The following is a 20,024-nucleotide window of genomic DNA, read 5'->3' as shown; positions in this document are numbered from 1 at the left end:
TGTTCTTTAGACAGCTGTGATGATGATGCTCCAACATGCTTATTTTTTGAAACAGGAAATTTTTGTTTTTTCAAGACAGTTTCTCTTTGTAGCCTTGGCTGTCCTGGAACTCACTTTGTAGACCAGGCTTGCCTGAACTCACCAAGATCCACCTGTCTGTCTCCAGAGTGCTTCCATTAAAGATGTGCACCACCACTGCCTGACCTTGGACTTCCCTAAAGTAACGTGGATTTTTCACCTTCTCAGTTCCTCAAGAATTCTTCCCCCTAGTCCTGGAGGAATCAAAAGTCCATGCACCCTCTTGACTAGCTCTGAAATCCTATTAATCACAGGGAAATTTGACTTAAGACTTCTTAGCACAATCATTATAAAGTGAAAATAATGCTAAGATTATTTAAGAATGGCAAGCCAATACAATCTTTTTCTTTCCCTGCCAGCATTTGAAGAGGTCTCCGCTGCCTCTGAAGCCCATATCCATTACTGTACGTACACACAGTCCACCAACGCTCTGTACTCAGTTCGCGCTTCTCCATTAGTGTTTATATTTTACACAACCGTCGCTCTTGTACAGCATTTTTAAAAAATATTTTTCCTTTTTCATGACACGGTTTTTCTGTGTAGTCCTGGAACTCAATTTTCGATCTCCCAATTGCTTGGATTAAAGGTGTGTGCCACCATACCCGATCAGACAGCATTTTTAACATTCACTCAGCAAATTAGCTGAAATCCCTATGCAGTGCGATTAGAAGAAATGTACAAGTTCACACGGAAATCTCCAGCAGACCCAAGATCTAGCTTCTCACTTTTCCGATTCCCTTGCTCGATGAGCTGCAGGCACTTTTTAGGCAGTGCTTTGCAAGATCGGTGCAAAGACTCAGACTTAGCTGACTATTCAAAATTCTCAACCCACGACGTCTCTGTTTACAGTTCTTTTACCACTTGTTTTACTATCTATTTTCATTTACTGAAAATTTTGATTGCCAGTATCGTTCTCATTATTACAAAAACTTCCAGAAAGACTGTTGTTCCGTCCATTATAGTTAGAGGCTCAGTTCTCAAGTACAAAACAGAAAATGCTGCCAAGATTTTGGTAAGCATCACCATCCACAACTACTTTTATGCAACATTTCAAATGTCAAAAGCCAGAAAACTAGGAATAAACAAATTTAGACAAGAACTCGATCCATGCCGCACTTGTATGACTCAGCCTAGTCTTGGCCCCGCCTTACTCAGGAGCTGTCATTGACAGCAAGGAACCCTAACTGAAAGTCAAATATTCTCACAGAAAAGCAAGAGGGAAGTGGCAAGAGGAGGGGGTGGGCGTTCTCCGAGCGAGCATCCTGTGGCTTTAGGGCGCCATATTCTGAAACCGAGTCCGGTGTTGTATGATCACCATTTAGGAACAAATTCAAGGTGTGCGATGCCCAGCATCACTAGCGGCGCCCTTCTGCTCGCCATCAGACTTAGTAATTAACACATTCGCTCCCACCCTTGCTACAAAAATATCCACCTAGCCAGGGCTCCCCAAAAGTGTGGAGTTTGACTTATCTGAGGAAACAGGTGTGCTGTGCGCTTAACCTAGAAGGGAAAGAAAAAACACAGAAAAGCGAAAATACCAATTAACATTCATAAGGATTCCCCGTGGTTGAGAATCCAAAAGAATGCTGCGGCAAGGACTGGAGATTAGGCCGCGCCCTCAGCCCCCGGGTGGCGCCGAGCCCAGCGGTGCCGAGGTTCGCCTCAGCGCGCCATCCCGAGGGCAAGGGCGGTCCTCTCGCAGCCACCTGTCCCGCCCCGCCCGGAGGGACCCGCCAGGCCCCTAGTGCGCAAGCGCCGACCCGCCAAGTCCGTAGCGCGGCCGGCGGGCAGGGCGCAAGCGCGGAGGCTCCAGGCGAGGGGCGGAGCCAATTTAGGAGGGAGAGTGGAGCGCGCCTAAATCCTAGAGAGGCGGGTCCTGAGACGGAGGGGAAGGCCTTGCTTTCTGGGAGATCTGCGCTTCGGGCGGCGGGCTTTGCCGCTCGCCGAGCTCGCGCTTAACGAGACGATGGAAGAGGACATGGGCCCCGCCTGTGCCCGTCACAGATCTGCAGGCAGAAGTCGCAGCTGTCCGCTGGACACAAGGACTCGCGGGAGGACGGTTCGCGGGAAAGCGTGGGGGGGAGGGAAGCACGGCGGGTCTGCGCCGGCGCTCCGCCTTCGCAGGCCCCGCCCCAGCCGTCTTGCCACGCCCTCTGCCTTTTCGGGGAGGCGCGGATCCGGGCGGTGGGCGGGACCCTGGCTCCGCGGCTGGCTCCGCCCCCGCGGCTTCCTATTGGGCGAGCGAGGGCGTCCCCCTCACACCGCCTGCCTATTGGCGCGCGCGTACGGACGCCGCGCCCCATTGGTCTGTTCTGATTTGGGCACCAAATTCAAAGATTTTAAAAGTACCAGCTGGCGCCTTTTAAGAGCTACAGCTCGGCGCAGCGGCCAGTCGCCTCTTTCCTGTGGTCGCCGCCACTTCACCTGCGTCGGAGCCCGCGCCCTCCGGCATGAGCCGGCGCGTTTGTAGCGGGCTGCCCCGGCCGTCCTCCTGCCCCTGCAGCCTCGGCTCGCGGACGGTCCCGGACGGTGAGTGTGGCGGGCATCGTAGGGACGGGTTCCCCGCTCTGTGGCTGCAGCCTCATGACCGGGTGCATGTGCAGATCGTGGGGTCCCGGGCCTCGGGCGGCCTTCCGGGCCCGGGGAGGAGAGTCGCCTCGTGCAGAGTGGAGACAGGTGTGTGGCTGGCACGGGGTCCCACCATCCCATCTCATCCAGGTGTCCCGCCGTGGGGACGTGCAGGTGGTGGCAGCTGCGCGCGGGATTCCACCCCAACCCCTGCATGGGCGCCAAAAGCCCCCTCCCCTCCCCCACTCCTGCCCGAGCTGTGACAGGGCTTTGGGCTTCCAGACCAGCCAGAGGCCCCATCTCCAGCCCCCTAAACCCCCTGTTCACAGTTGTTTAGCTAGCTCACTTCCTCAGTTTCCCAAACTCTTCTTCCTCAGCGTCCTGGCCGGAGAGCGCGGGAGATTGCGCTTATCTCCCGCCCTCTCTCCTCGTGCACCGCGCCCTCGGGGCACCTCCCACCACCGACCCCCTCAGCATTTCTAGGGGCTCCTTCCCTGCTCCCGCCAAATGTAGAGACCCTCTTCTGCCCACCCTACCTAACTCAATGGGAAAAGATCTATTTTCTCCTCTTTTTTTTCCCCTCTTCTCTGAGTAAGTCTTAAGACCTGGAGTTCTCAGGGGAGGGTTTTGAAAAGCGCTTCCCCCGCCAAAAAAAAAAATCAAAAAACATGATTTTGCCTCTTATTTAGTTGACAGTGAGGATTGAAGATTTTGTTTTCCCCCCCTGTGGACTGAGAAGTTAATGGTCACTTGTTTCAAAGCCTGGGTGAGAGTTGAAGAAACTCAGTTGCATATAAATATAACATATATTAGTTCTATATAATCTATCTTTGTTGCCTCACAATGAAAGACAGATGCATCTATTTTACCCTAGAAATTTTCGAAGCCGACGACAAAAACACAATTCTTTGATATCTTACTTCATCAGAAACGGAATTAAGTCTTGAGAGGTAGAAACTGGTGGATTAGCGCGTTGTGTTTGCAAAAGATCTTGAATCCTAAATCAACCCTAAATGTCGGAAATGTTAAAGTTTTACGGTGGAATTCTTTTGCTCGGCTTTCCTCCTCAGGAAATACGTGCTGCCTCCGAGTCCCCTCCCCGACTTGGTTTACAGCTTTGAGGACATTTTTTAAAAATTACTTTTGTTCATTTAAATATTTTTCCAAGTAGACTTAAAGGTTTTCTCTTGTGAATTCTACTTTTGGTCATCTTTCGTCAGGTTTAAGCAGAGAAGTGAAGGGCTTGACCTTGGCCACATGGTTGGACTGAGACTGAAACTTACTTAACAGATGGAAGAACTAGAGACTTTAATGCCAGTTTTAATTAGTGTTTGATATAGAATGTAAAGTCACTATTGATGCGAAGGAAAGGTCAGGCTTGGTGCCCTTTGTAACTCAAACTTGCCCCCTCCCCCATCCCACTGACTGGCCTTTTGAGGGATAAAGTTAGTTCTAAACGGTGAAATGTGAGTTTTATCTGAGGGTTTGTTTAAAGGCAAACCAAAAATCTCCTAATAGAATAAGCTGGTTGGAACGTTCACCAGAGATCTTTCTCATTTGAAATTTTGCTTCCTAAATTTTTACGTGCGTGGAATTGATCTTAACAGTGGAAGAAATGGGAGGGAGGGTGGCTTAATGTGGGTGACGGTGACTGGTGCTCTTGAGTAAGACAGTTTCCTCCCCATTTTGTGGATGGGAAAACTAAGCTTTAGAGTTAAGTTTTTGTCGTTTTCTCCCAGCTTGGTAAATGGTATTCTATATGATGACTGCTGGAGTCTTGAACCACAGGATATTTCTTATATTCTGCTTAACAATACATATCCTGTGCACTCGTTAATTGGGGTCATTTGCCTGCATTTCTACTACAGCCTTACGCCCTAGACCCACTGGGACGCGTGTAAACGCTTCTAGCCTTGATTCCATTACTTCCCTGCAATTCACCATTGCTGGTGACCTGTGACCTTTTCAAATTTGGAGCCAAATTTCTTTCTGCTTAGAAAAATGCAAAAATTTTGTCTGCCTGCCTCTAAAAGTGATCTATCATTAAATGAGTATGAGATGGATAAAATGGCAGAACTAGATACGTGCCCCGTATATTGTTTGACTGGGGGGTATGGGATCAGGTAATCTGCTTTTTTTATGTGATCATTTGATAAAGTATTTTGGGTTGTTTAGGAGCTCTTAGCTTGATCTTTGGAAAGTTCTTCATCCAAGATGGATATATATATATATATATATATATATATATATATATATATATATATATAATGTATTCATTCCAGATTTTTGTCTTCTGATACTTTCTCTAATTTAGAAAACAAAAAATAAAGGGGCTCCTATAGTCTGAAAAAGTTTAAAAAACTGCTTAAAAAGTGAAGTGATGCCAGCATGTGAAATACAGCCCCAAGCCAGCTGGGAAAGCTCATATGAGCAAAACCTAGAACAGTCTGAGCCAACAGGAGCCTCCTGGACTACGTTTGGTGCCAGAGCTGTTCACTGCGGTGTTCTTGCTCCTGCCAGTCCTGTCTCAGATGAGGAAATGCATTAGAGAAATCTCAGTTCAGAGGCATTGACTGAGGGAAGCCGGAGCTGAAGGCAAATGTGCTGTCTCACCAGCTTGCCACCTGCGCCCAACCACCAGAACCCACATAAAGAGAGAAGAAAACCAATTTCATGGTCGCCCTCTGACCACATGTGCATTGTGTCGAATGCACACCCTCACAAAAAAGTGGAGGGTGAGAGGAAGCCTACAGAAATAGCGATATCTAGATGGAGTGTGGTGGCCTGGAACAGGGGAGAAGAGCTGAAGGGCCATGTAACCATTGGTTAATCTGGTTGGGACATGCTTGTCATGGTAACACAATATGTCCATTTCTGTTGCTGGGTATGTAAGGATGCTGATCCTTGGTGTGAGACCCTGGGTCAGTCCCCAACAAGGAGAAGGGGAACGTGTTAGCCCCAAAGTGATTTATACTCTGTTTATTGTGTTCTTTTCATAGGACGTAAAGAAGAAAGCCCTGTTGTCTGTGTTAAAATGAAGTGTTTTAATTGTGACCCTGATCTTTCTGAGCTTGAAGTGGTGAAGCCTGACAGTGAGCGGCAAGGTTCCTACAGCCCCGTGTGTGTGGAGCCTTCCTGTAAGGACTGCTTGAGAAACCAGGAAAGGGTGTCCTTCATCGAGTCACCAGTTGTGGGACATGATAACAAGGAAAATCAGCGGGTACAAAAGATACTCAACAGTTCTAGTGAAATAGAAGCGCTAGAGTCCAGCCGACTGTATGACGATAGCGGCTATGCGTCATTTACCCTTCAAAGCGAACATGAGGATGGCATCCTTATTCTGGAGAATTTCAGAAACAGTACCCAGCCCTGCCTGCTGCCGTCCCAGAGCCCAGACCAGTATCCCAATAAGAACCTGCTGCCTGTCCTGCATTTTGAAAGAGTGGTTTGCTCAACATTAAAAAAGAATTCCAAGCGAAACCCTAAAATGGATCGAGAAATGCTGAAGGAAGTTATTGCCAGTGGAAACTTTAGACTGCAAAATGTAATTGGCAAGAAAATGGGCCTGGAACATCTAGATATCCTTACTGAGCTCTCCCGGAGGGGATTTAAACACCTTTTAGCTAATATTTTGACGAAGCTCAGTGGCATGGACTTAATAAAGTGAGTGTTGCACACTGCATGTGTTAGATAACATGGGACCCGCTTGTGCAGATGAGTGTAAACCGGCCTTAACAGAGCTGGTTCGTGTTTGATGGGCAGCATTTGAAATGAAAGAAAACTTGGGGAAATCTACATCTAGTCTGGTCTTGCTATTAGAAGGCTGTGATCTAGATGTCTGACGTGAAACAGGGTGGATGTGTTGGTTTCTATTGCTGGCTGGTTTCTGTGACCCGCATTGTGGAGTGTGCCATTTCACTTAATACAAAGCGTTTTCAAAATGTATTACAAGTGGCCGAGAGTTCTCTTATCAAATAGCTAAGGTGGAGGTGTGCACACTGTGCTGGTTTGAAATTGGTTCTCCGGACAGATACACACACAGAAAATTTGGATGTGACAGAAGCTTGATGGAGCTTTTAAAACATTTTAACGTTTTGGCCCCCTGGTAGTCTGGTTAAACACTAGTAACCGGGCTTGGTCGTCTAAGCAGACTTGATGTTTAGTTGGGTTAGAGAAACTTGCGCTGTGCTCCGTTCTTGGTTCATCTTAGCATCTTTGTCCCCTTCCCTTCTAGCTTGTCTAAAGTGAGCAGAATTTGGAAGAAGATCGTAGAGACCGATAAAGGAGCATCCCAGCTGTACAGCAGAGCCTTGCAGAGAGTCCTTGTAAGTTCAATGTCATCGTTCTTTTTCCTTAGAAAATTTTATATCTGGGTGGTGGCGGTGGCACACGCCTTTAATTCCAGCCTTTGGGAAGCAGAGGCAGGTGGATCTCTGAGTTCAAGGACAGCCAGCACTGCTTGAAAACAAAAAAAGACTTTTGTAAGTCCCTTAAATTTATAAAGCAGCGCTTCAGTCTCCCAAGCAGGGGCTGGAGAGAAAGAGAAAGGGTTTGAGAGGCCGGCGGTGTGCGGGTCTTCCATAGATAATCATTCCATAGGTTACACTTCCATAACCTGGAAATGCTGTTTCCTCTGGACTGATTTCTAAATAAGCGCTGTGTGTTAGCTTGGTCAGTTACAAGAAGAAATGAATTGTCAACATACTGGAGTGTCTACTGTATAGATCAGTGGTTCTCAACCATCCTAATGTTGCGACCCTTTAATACCTTATGGTGTGTGACCCCTAACCATGAAATTAATTTTGTTGCTGCTTCATAACTAATTTTGCTACTGTTATGAGTAGTAATATAAATATCTGATCTGCAACCCCTGTGAAAGGGTCATTAGACTCCTCCCCAAAAGTGTCGTAACCCACAGGGTGGTATACACTGCTGGTATAGAGAAAGTGTTTAAGTTTCTGAAGTGCTTGGTGATTGTCGTATTTCTGATACTGGTCAGTATGTGATTGGGCAACAAATGCTACTTAAGACTTAACCAGGTGACTATAGACAAGGGATTCTTAAATTCTGTGCTCAGTTTCTTTATTAGTAATGGAAGTCTGTTTCAAAGGGTTAAATCTGCTGCTAGGGTGGGGTGGTGGCTAATATCAGTAATCCGGGAATTTGGGGGGCTTGAGAAGATTTGAGAACTGGAGCTACATTGTGACCTCTTCTCAAAAACCTGAACTAACTGCATGTTTGATGACTGACTACTGCCACCTACTGGTAGTGGGGTGAATGACCTTAATGCTCTGTGAACAGAACTTTGGTCTTGGTTAAAGTCACCTTGATCCCTCATAGGCTTACTTAATTGGTACTTTCGTGAGTTTAAAATCTCCTATTAAACCCCCTTTCAACCAGGAAACCAATAAGTTGTCACTGCATACTTCAACCAGAGGGTACGTTGTGAGCAGAATGGCCCTGACCTCTGTCCAGAAGTCATCGACTTGCACTCCTCCCAAAAAAGATGCTCAAGCCAAGTTTCCTAGGCAGCGTGATCAGAAGGGTTCTGCCTACAGCCGGTACAGTGAGTTCCTCGAGGTAACTATCTAATCGGTGTGACAGAACTAGGGGCACTTACTGTTAAAGGGAGCTGGGTTCCAAAGTACATAGTATCTAGTGTTTGCCACCCAATTAAATTAAGTGATAATGTTCTTTCAGTTTCGAGTGAGAAGCATTAGGGCGGTTATTGAAGAGGTCGAGCCTTCTGTCCTCTTTGTTCAAACTATTCCGTACTACATTTTGTAGTGAATGCTGTCATCAGAACGGGCGGACAAAAAAGGGCCTTTCACAAATGCAGTTTGCTGTAGCTTTTGAACCGTTCGGTAGTAGATACTAAAATGTCTCCTGTAAATATTTATCTGTATATTGGAGGCATGACTGCCCTTCCTGGTTTAGTTACTAAAATGTGTTCAGTCCACCAAAATACACGTATGGATTTTTTTTTTCTTCTAGGCGGGCAAGACATTAAAAAACAACGAAAGCCTTAAAGCCTGTATTCGCTGTAATTTCCCTGCAAAGTATGACCACTATTTGGAGCGAGCGACCTGCAAACGGGAAAGCTGTGGATTCGACTATTGTACAAGGTGTCTGTGTGATTACCATACCAACACCAAAGACTGTTCGGATAGCAAACTCCTCAAAGCCAGCTGGAAAGTGATGGGCCCTCTGCCTGGGACAAAAAAGAGTAAAAAGAACTTACAGAGGTTGTGACCCTTAGTAAATCAATTGCAGGTGATCTTAAGGGCTACTTTTTAAGAAATGTGAACTTTTAATTTGAGAAGGTAAAAATAAATGCCTGGTGCCTTTATGCCCCTTGGCGAATAGAGGACATAGAGCCTCTTAAAACAATACAGTTTGATATGAAAAAAATTAAAATCCATTCAGATGCAAAAGATTCATATCTTTTAAGAAAAGAACCTGAATATCTATTTGTAGTTAGATGGTAAATTAAAATCAATTCGTTGGATTTTATGGCAGGTGAAGGCTGTAATTTTATGGAGTCTTTAAAACGATGTGGCTCAGTGTTGGCGTCTGTGATGCTTTACCAATTGTGTTCTTGTTAGCTTGAGTCTGCATTTAAATGTCTGTCTTTGTTGGTGTGAGCCATTTTCAGTGTTTGAAGTATCTGTTGTAACTTGTTTGCTTTATTTCTGGTCTGTTTTTTTAATGTTTTTTATACCTGTAAATATTTCTGTTTTTACGTGCCAAAGAAAATAAATATGCATAACTTTATTTTGTTTTGTTATAAATAAAATTGTTATAAGTTCAGTGACGCATGCTGTTTATTTTTATGAACACGTTAGCACTGGAAACAAGCACTTGAGCTGTGAAGGGATTTCTCCCCCCTAGTGGCATATTCTTAAACATTGAAGTATGGGGGGGACACCTTCTGTGTCGAGACCGGCTCATCAGAGTAGTGGGCAATTGCTTGATTTTACTTTCCGGTTTTTGTTGGTTTATCCAACAAAAATTTGTTGTAGGTAACCTGCAGTGCCCGCGTAGCGATCTTGTCGTGCATTGCTTCTGCTTATCCTGAGCAGTCTGTCTCTCACGCCTTCGGGTTTAATAACCTGATGCATACGGTGATCCTAGTGAGTGTTCGCTTCACGCAGGATTTGAAATCCATCCATCAGTGTTTTCCTGGCTTTGGGGATTGCTGATGAGCGAATTAGGGTTTGTTCTTGTTTTTAGGGTTTTGTGGGGTTTTTTTTAATTGTTAGTTTGGTTTGATTTATTTTTGGTTTTCGGAGCAGGATTTCTCTGTGTAGCTCTGGCTGTCTTGGAAATCACTAGACCAGCTGACCTGACCTCAAGTCATTGCTAATGGGATTACCTATGGAAATAACTTGACACCTGACACTCAGTATTATTCTGTAGTGTTGGTACTTTAAGCATAGGAAGGTTTTATTTTGTTTTGTTTCCTGTTATAGTTTATATTTTGGTATTTTGGTAATGGCTCCTGAAGCTGGTGGTCTACTTTCCCTCTCTTGGATTAGAGGAGTTTTTACAGTTGCATTAAATAGGTTTCTGTATCATTAGTTTGCCTCAGGCTTTCAACAACACTGGGTCTCAGATTTGGTTTCTTAGTTGGATCAAAGATGTCATAATTGCTTCCCCCTCCACTTAAAGCTGCCTGACTAAATCATTCCTGGGTCTGTAATTCCTGCTGCTCATTCATGAGCCTGGTCTCACCTGTTGAGGTGACTTAGAGTTCCTGTTGCTATTGAAACACCAGAGCCAAAGACAACTTGGAGGAGAAAGTAAATTTCACTCAGTTCAGATCAGTTCATCAAAAGCAGACAGGTGTAAGAAGGAATCTCAGAGTTGTTTTGATTTGTATTTCTCTGATGACTAAGGATGAACATTTCCTCCTCTGTTGAGGGTTCTCTGTATAGGTCTGTACTCCATTTTTTTTTTATTAGATTATTTGTTCTTTTGATAACCAATTTCTTGCCAAGGTCAAAACCACTAATGTCAACTTGTGCTGCAGAGGGTTGTGGGGAAAAGGGAACACCCCTGCATTGCTGGTGGGAATGCAAGCTGGTACAGCCCCTTTGGATGTCAATGTGGCGATTTCTCAGAAAATTAGGAAACAGCCTTTCTCAAGACCCAGTAATACCACTTTTGGGTATATATCTGAAGGATGCTCAATCGTGCCACAAGGACATGTGCTCAATATGCTCATAACAGCATTGTTTGTCATAGCCAGCACCTGAAAACGACCTAAATCCTTAACTGAAGAATGGATAAAGAAAATGTGGTACATTTACACAATGGAGTACTACACAATAGAGAAAAATAACGACATCTTGAATTTTACAGGAAAATGGATGGAGGTAGAAAACATTTTTGAGTGAGGTAACCCAGACACAGACAATTAGCACATGTACTCACAAGTGGTTTTTAAACATAAAGAAAATCAGCCCACAAATCACAATTGCAGAGAACTTCAACAAGGAGAACACGAAGAGAGACTCACATAGATCTAATCTACATGGGAAGTAGAAAAAGACAAGATCTCCTGAGTAAATTGGGCGCAGGGGGACTTTGAGGGAGGGATGGAGGGGAGAGGCAGGGAGGGGAGCAGAGAAAAATGTAGAGCTCAATAAAAATGAATAAATAAAAAATAAAAAAGCAGACAGGCCAGGAACCTGGAGGCTGGAGCTGATGCAGAGGCCACGGAGGAGTGTTGCTCACTGCCTTGCTTGGCCTGCATTTTTACAGAACGTGAGAACAGCCCAGGGATGGCACCATCCACAGTAGGCTGGGCCCTTCCTCATCAATCACTAAGGAAATGCTCCACAGGCTTGCCTACACCCAATCATGCATAAGGCATTTTCTGTCTTCTAAGCCAGCAGTTCTCACCCTGGGGTCAGGAGACCCTGGGAGGGCCAAACAGCCCTTTGTTGAGTCATATCAGATATTTACATTACAATTCAACTAGCAAAATTACAGTTATGAAGTAGCAACAAAAGTAGTTTTGTGGTTGGGGGATCACCACAACAAGAACTGCGTTAGGAAGGTTGAGAACCACTGCTCTAAACTGAGCTGTCCTGCCACCCCTTTCTTGGTCTCCAGTATGATTCTTTCCTTGGGATAGTTAGTATTTCCCCTTGGTTACCAAAACTTGTATCCCGTCATTTGAGAGAAGCCTCTAGTTTTTGGAGAAAATTTCAATATGTGTATATTATTTATTTCATTTTGTCTTTAACTGGACACAGGATTATCTGGGAAGAGGAAATCACACACACACACACTGAGAAAATGCCTCCATACAATTGACCAGTACACACATCTGTGGAGAAGCATTTCTTGATTACTGAGTGATGTGGAAGGCCCAGCCCACTGTCGTTGGTGCCACCCTGTATGCGTGTCTCCGGGGTGTATAAAACCAGCAAGCTGAGCGAGCCACAGAGCAAACTACTATTTCTCCACGGTCTCGGCTTCGGTTCCCGTACCCAGCTCCTACCTTGAGCTCCTGCTCTGACTTCCCCTTCATGAGAGAGGACCACTGTCAACTGTGAGCTGAAACAAACCCTTTCCTCCTCAAATTACTTTTGGTTGTGGGGTTTTATCACAGACTGGAGAGTAGCTTAGGCGGCTGCTTTTCAGGGACATATCAAGATGTTCTCCAAATTGGCACCATCTTCTGAAGAAATGTTCAAGAGTTCCATTTATTTGGGATTCCGGTCAACACTACTGTAGTCTGTAGTTTTTGCCGCTGTACTGGCTGGGGTGTATAAGTGGCTCCCTCCTGTCGGGCTCTTTTTTATCCGATGATGGATGATTAGCATCTCTGTTGCTCGGCTTCATCTTCCTTGGTGAAGTGTGAACTTGAATGATTTATCTTTGCATTGCTTCTCTGATAACTTTGGGGGTTGTTTCGCTATATATTTTTTGTTGTTTTGCTTTTTGAGATAAGTTTCTCTATAGCTTTGGAGCCTCTCAGTCAAGGCTGTCTCTGCCTCTTGAGTGCTGGGATTAAAGGGGTGTGCCACCGCTACCTGGAGGGGTGGGGTGGGGTGGGGTGGTATACTTGATCAAATTCTTTACTCACCTGTGTCTTGTCTCTCAATTTGCTAGCACCTTAGAGGAAATGTTTTTAAAAATTGTTCTGAATGATGTCTCTTTTATAGATCATGCTTTTCTTGCTGCGTCTAAGAAATGTCTAGTCTACATACACAGCAATTTTCTATGTTCACTTTTAGATGTTTTACGTTATAAACATTCTATATATTTTGGCTTGGGTGGGTAGACACATGATCTAGAGTTTACAGGTGCAGCTTTGAAGACAGCTTGTGGAAGTTGGTTCTCTCCAACTTGTACCATGTGGGACTGGGGGATTGAACTCAGGTAATTGGGATCGGCAGCGAGCACCTTTACCTGCTGAGCCATTTTGCTGATCCAGTTGTATACTTTATAATTTTTTATTATTTTATTTTATTACTTTAAAAAATACCAATCGAAATTCCCACTTCCTCCCCTCCTCCCACTTCCCTCCCACTCCCTCCACACATCCTGGCCCCCACCCACCCCCCTCCAATCTTAAGAGAAGGGAAAGGCACCCTGCCCTGTGGAAAGTCCAAGGCCCTCCCCACTACATCAGGCTGAGCAAGGTATACATCCAAAAAGAATCGGATCCCAAAAAGCCAGTATATGTAGTAGAGACAAATCCCAGTGCCATTGTCATCGGCCTCTCAGGCTGCCCGACTGTCAGCCACCTTCAGAGGGACTAGTTTGATCCCATGCTTGTTCATTCCCAGTTGGAGTTGGTGAGCTCCCATTAGCTCAGGCACATTGTCTCGCTGGGTCTCTTGGGAATATACTCAAAAGATGCTCAATCATACTACAAAAGCATTTGTTCAACTATGTTCATAGCAGCATTATTTGTAATAGCCAGAACCTGGAAGCAACCTAGATGCCTCTCAATGGAAGAATGGATAAAGAAAGTGTGGCACATATACACATTAGAGTACTTCTCAGTGGTAAAAAAACAATGACATCTTGAATTTTGCATGCAAATGGATGGAATTAGAAAACACTGTCCTGAGCGAGATAACCCAGACCCCAAAATATGAATATGGTGTGTACTCACTCATTAGTGGATTCTAGCCATAAACAAAGGTCATTGAGCCTATAGTTCATGATCCTCGAGAAACTAAGTAATAAGGTAAACCCAAAGAAAAACATATATATGGATCCACCTGAAAATTGGAAGTAGATAAGATGGCCTGACAAAATTTGGGAGCATGGGGCGGAGAATAGAAGGAAATGGAGAAGGGGAGGGTTGGGGAGAGCTTCAGGGAATGGGATAGATGAGATGGAGGAAGGACAGATATGAGAGCAAGGAAAGAAATACCTTTTTTATTTTATTTTTTATGGTTTATTTAACTTTATTTTATGTGCATTGGTGTGAAGGTGTCAGATCCCCTGCAACTGGAACTTCAGAAAGTTGTGAGCTGCCATGTGGGTGCTGGGAATTGAACCCGGGTCTTCCTCTGAAAGAGCAGTCAGTGCTCTTAACCACTGAGCCATCTCTCCAGCCCCCGGAAAGAGATATCTTGATTGAGGGAGCCATTATAGGGTTAGCAGAAACCTGGCTCTAGAAAAATTCCCAGGAATCCACAAGGATGATCCCAGCTAAGACCCTAAGCAATAGAGAGGGTGCCTGAACTGGCCTTACCCCGTAGTCAGATGGATGGTTATCTTAAATTTAACCATAGAACCTTCGTCCAACAACAGATGGAAACAGAGGCAGAGACCCTCACTGGAGCACTGGACTGAGCTCCCAAGGTCCAGTTGAAGAGCGGAAGGAGGGAGAGTATGAGCAAGGAAGTTAAGACCACTTTATAATTTTATGTTTGGAGTCTATGACTGGTCTGGAGGTGAGAATGGTGGGAGGAGTCTATTGAAATGGGTACTCATTTGTCCCAGCACTGTTGTTGACACATATCCTTTGTCTACTGGAATGCCTCGTAGATTCCACGCCATTCTGGTAAGTTTTATAATCTGACAGTGGCAGTTTTTTAATCTTTTTCCAGACATTTTCCAAGTTATGTTGCCTATTTTCTACATAAATCTTATCTGTTTATCAGTTTTTATAGAAGCACATTCGTTTTGATTGGGTTTTCGGGGACCATATTAGTATGCTGAGTACTCGAGTGGATTTGTATTAAGCAAATTTGTTTCTCTTATTCCAATCTATAAACCTCTAAAGATGCCTTTTGTTTATTGATTGTGTGTGTGTGTGTGTGTGTGTGTGTATGTGTGTGTGTGTGTGACATATCTTATAGGCTAAAACCGGCACTTCAGCAGAAATGCTGGTGTTGCTTCCGTCATGTCCCAGATATTAAGGAAAACATAAAGAACAATGTTAGCTGTCATTTTTTTTTCATGAGTTGCCTCCATTTACCTGATACTCCTCTGTGTTGACTATTGTCAGTATTTTTCCCTTGCAAACATGGTCATGTTGGGTATTGGGAGCATGGCTACCACAAATTAACCTTTATTTTCTAGTGTTAAAACAACCTCCCTTTCTAGGATTAAGGCCACTTGGTCACGATATTTATTATTTACATTATTGGATTACATGTGTATGTGTGAGTGCCTGGGTGTGTGTGCATGTGTGTGCACACTGTGTGTGCATGTGCACATGAGCGTGTTGAGAAGTGCCGTGCTTGTGTGCATAAGAGATGTTGACTTGTAACTTCTTACAGTGTCTGAGACATACTTGCCATTTACAGTTTCCGGGATGTTCATGTAAAATTGGAAGGCTCTCTTCCTTTGTTGTTATCTAGAAATCCAGAAAGCTGCCGGGCAGTGGTGGTGCACACCTTTAATCCCAGCACTCAGGAGGCAGAGGTAGGTGGATCTCTGTGAGTTCGAGGCCAGCTTGGTCTACAAGAGCTAGTTCCAGGACAGGCACCAAAGCTTCAGAGAAACCCTGTCTAGAAAAACAAACAAACAAACAAACAAACAAATCCAGAAAGCTGCCCGGATCTGGAAAAGTGTGTTCACGCGTGTGTTTAAATTAGATACAAGACTCTTCAGGTCTTCATTTTTATTCACTTCTCTTTGAATACATTCGTTATTCAAGTATTTTTCCCTGGAACAATAATTACTAAATTGGTTAGTATGGTGTGGGCAAAAAGGTCCCTTTCATGCTATGGAATCTATAAATGTCTTCCTTTCACTGATCAGCGTAGCTGGAATTTTGCTGCATAATTTGGTCTCCACTCACTGGGATGTGCTGAGACGATGAGAGCTCTACCCTCATTTCAGCGATGAGGTATACACTGTGTACACATTTGCTTGTTCAGGGGAAGCCAGAGGGCTAGCTTACAGCTCACGGAAGCTTCTTGTAACACCCAGTTGGCCCAGCTCTTTGAATTGAACCTAGATAAAATCTAGATCACAAGATACTGTAATTACATTGGAGTAAGAACACTTGCGGCAGTCAGAAGTGACTGGCCTTGGCCAAGCAAAGTTCAAGCTGGGAGTTCAGCTTGGCAGTACCTTCCTTACCTGGCTCCTCGGAGTTCATCTTGGCAGTGCCTTCCTTACCTGGCTCCTCTGATCAAACCAGGGAGAAGCCTGTGTTCTCCAGTGTCTGTGCCTCCCCATCCAGCTAGAGTGGGAGGTGGATGTGTTGCTTTGGAATAACCTTTTGCCCACTGGTACAGATTTGCTGAGGCCTTTCACCTCATGAGATAGTTCTGGCTTAGCATTTAGCAGTCCTGTGTTAACTCAAGTCTCAGATGCTGGAAATGAGAGATGAGAGTTCCGTAAAATTCCGGTGTACCCATATGCATTGTTCTTTTTTCTTTTCTTTTGTTTTGTTTGTTTGTTTTGTTTGTTTGTTTTTAGTTTCTCAAGACAGAGTTTCTCTGTGTAACCTTGCCTTGACTGTTTTGTAGACCAGGCTGGCCTCGAATTCACAGAGATCCACCTGCCTCTGCCCCTTGAAAGCTGGGATTAAAAGCTGGTGCCACTGCCACCTGGTGCCTTGCTCTTTTGCGGGTGTGTCTCAACCTCAGTGCTGCCCATTTCATGTAATCAATTGCTGTCTTTTCAATTTACCATGCACCGACGCCCCTGTGGGGAGTGCATTGGCTGTTGGGTATGAGGAGATGAGAGTTTCCAGGACTCTGTCTAGGAAGCTTTGTTAGGCCTTTTCACACAACTCGAGGGCTGCTATAAACGCTGACTATATGAAAGACAATTTTAAGAGTTTCTTGCTTAGAGTCCCACCCTTGACTATAAGGCACTGTTGCTGTTTCCTCAACTTCTACTTCAACAGTTTGAACACATGGCCACGAGATGGCGCTCTTTCAGCACCGTCTTGTGACTTGAATGTAAAAGAAAAGGGATGGAAGAATATCATTGCTTTTCTATTCAATTTATGTTGCCAAGATGAGAAGATCGAGTACATATATATTGATATGTTAGGATAATTATATTTTAAACAGTTTAACTTTTGGTTTCAGACTTCTGCTTACTGTTTGAAAGCATCGTTCCTTACAAAGTGCAGCTCTGTGTCAACCTGTGAGGAAGCAGCGTGGAGTTTGAGGACATTTGAATCACAGCTCATCCAAGTCCAAACTGAGATGAATGTAGCATGCGCACCAGATATTGGAGACCCGAACTTAATAAAACAAAATCATCTGAACAATTTCCATATTGACTACTGATGAAAATAAGCATACATTAGATTTACTGAGTAATTAAAATACCCAAGTTACAGAGATGTCTTTTCTGGCACCTTAAGTGATGTGTCAAGATAGAGGACCCTAACACTCAGAGCTCAAAGTTCTTTGTTTGTTTTTATTAAAAGAAATCCTCTTATTTAATAGATATGTAGGTGAGAGGACATTTGCTGGAAAAAAAAATAAAGGATCTTTACAGAAGCTGGAGGCTAAATATTCACTATGTTTTGTTGATGTGATTCTGAGTTCTAATATGTAAAAGGTAACTTTATCCGTAACCGAATAGGAGATGTAGTCAGGCACTAGGTACACCAAAACACCCCATCTTTACTCAAATGTATACATGTTTGTGCACGGAGAAAAGGTGACAAGAAAGAGCACTGGGTCCCCTGGGGCTGGGGTTACAGGAAGTGTGAGCCACCTGGCATGGGTGTTGGACCTGAACTCTGTCCATGCAAGAGCAGTGGACACTCTCAACTGCTAATCCATCTCTCCAACCCTACAGTGGATTTGTTTTTCCCGTGCTTCCACGACACAGTGATGGCACCTGATCCCTCATCATCAGATGTCTGTGGCTTCAGCCTCTGATTGTCTCACTATTTAACCGTGGACACAATTTTTTTTTATTTTAACATGAGTAAACTTCTGTTTTCATATCATAAAGAAAAAGGAATACTGACTAACTTGATATTATTAACACAATGATTAAATTAGAAAATACAGGAGAAATGCTCAAATAATTGTGGCATAGTTAGATGTAACTATAATACCAGCTTATCATGCTCAAAATGTTAATTCTTATGTATATCTTGTTATTTATGGTAGTCAAAATGAAGGAATTCTTCCCAACAACTGTGTGACTTTTGTCACCAAAATAACCTTGTGTTAAACTTTCTATTATCTCTACTACTGTGAGGCTGTAAACTAAAAAGCTTTTTGTCCTCAATAGGGAGACAAAAGAAAACGGACTTACTGCCGGGATAAAAATGTTGTTGCAGGATGGAGCTAATGAACCTTTAAATACCTTCAAAGTGCTAACGTAAACATTGAAAGTCATTCATCTGTCCATATTTAGAACATCTATTGAGCACCTTCTGTGTACAATGATGCCAGTTGTCTGGGTAATGTCAAATGCAGAGCCTGTGTCCAAATTCCATCAGAGAACTCGGTTTTAAGGCCTCCTAACGGTTAATAGGAGATGACTTAGGTGTCCTGCCATACTGGCTAAACCTTTCTTAGTAGAAATGTTTTAGTTGTATTAATGACTGACTTCCTTTCTCTAGAGGATGGATTAGAAGTTATGTTAATGAGTGGAGTTGAGTGTAGGAGGACAGAGGAGGAAGGGTGGTGGAATCAGACCACTGGAGAACTGATGTTCCAGACCCAAGATGAAGGGGAGAATGTCCTTTCTCTCCAGACTCTCAGGCCACAGATGCACAAGCAATATCTATGCCATCCATATTCTGGGGAGATGTGATTGGGAAGAGATAGGGGATACTTACCCAAAAAGAGAAACTGAGGGGAACAGTTTCTTACCACTACAGGGGATAGCAAAAGTTTTTCTGGAGTCTGCTGGCCCACATGAAATCAGGTGTTGGCATTGCCAAGACTGAAGGGCAGAGGGGAGAGAGGACCTTATGGCCCTTCCCACCCTTCTGCATTTGTTGGAGCACAGGAAATGTATCTGTGTTGGGGACTTCATGTGGAACCCTGCGCTATTGCCAGTTTGACCCATTGGTGTTAGACTAATATAGCCTGGTAAGTGAAGAGCTGGGATCAGATCTTATCCACATGGGTTCTTCCTGGAGAGTCACCAGTACCGCAAACAGAATGCCAATAAGGGCTAGGGGGGCTTCATTTCGGAAACACATCAGCTTTGTCAACTCCAATGGGATAAGGACGAGAACACCACATTTCTTTTAACCAATCCATTCCTAAGAGGCAAGGTGCTGTAGATACAAGACCGTGTCCTTTCAATACCGACAAAAACTATTTTATTGAGAATTATTTCTAGTAAAATTTGAAGTGGTACCATGGTACTGCATTGCCTTTCCCTTCGGCACTCTGAAAGCTTTGCCTGTGTAGCTAGAACTCGAGAGATCTGTGTTGTGTGAGGTGCTTGGACACACTCTTTATATTCTTAAAGGTTGTTCCTAGATTTTTCCTCTTGTTTTTCTAAGTATTCACCCTTTCGAAGAGCTGAGAATGTGGGTGAACTTGCTGTTTCCTCTTCCGGTTGTACTGAATGGTCTCTTTCCCATCCTGTTCCTCTTTGGGTTTCCACCAGAGGGCAGAAGCAACCCACCTAATCCCCAGCTTGCAGCTGTCCTCTTCACTGTTTCAGATGAGACTTTGTGGGTTTCTTTGAAAGGTTAGAATTTCATCGCTCCTAGGAATCGTTGCTGAGGGTACCCAAAGCCAAGCTCTGAGTTAGGACACCACTCTGCTCTCCATCCTTTCTGTGCTATGGAGAATTTCTCTGGCTTTTCTCTCCGAGCAGCAGTGTTTTTGTCCTGATAAAACCTGTCTTTTGGGTAGCTGTGAGTATTAAGTAAGTTTAGACACATGGCAAGTGCTTGAAGCCAGGCTTGGTGTGCAATACTCTCGATGCAAGGAAGAGTCCCTGTGGAG

At 44.2% G+C, this 20,024-nt stretch overlaps 1 protein-coding gene across 1 annotated transcript; it reads left to right on the top strand.

Moving 5' to 3' along the window:
* Positions 1–2,190: 2,190 nt before the first annotated feature.
* On the top strand, positions 2,191–9,456 carry Fbxo5 (F-box protein 5). The gene is made up of 5 exons (XM_048419949.3): positions 2,191–2,607; positions 5,646–6,309; positions 6,881–6,971; positions 8,047–8,226; positions 8,641–9,456. Exons 1-5 carry the CDS (start codon positions 2,529–2,531, stop codon positions 8,896–8,898), a joined length of 1,272 nt encoding a protein of 423 aa, XP_048275906.3. The 5' UTR covers positions 2,191–2,528; the 3' UTR covers positions 8,899–9,456.
* The last annotated feature ends 10,568 nt before the right edge of the window (positions 9,457–20,024 follow it).

This window comes from Myodes glareolus, chromosome 1 (assembly GCF_982192425.1).
Source record: "Myodes glareolus chromosome 1, mMyoGla1.1, whole genome shotgun sequence".
Classification (NCBI taxonomy): domain Eukaryota; kingdom Metazoa; phylum Chordata; class Mammalia; order Rodentia; family Cricetidae; genus Myodes; species Myodes glareolus.
Note: the sequence above shows the minus strand (reverse complement) of the source record. Positions and strands in the feature narration are given on the sequence as shown.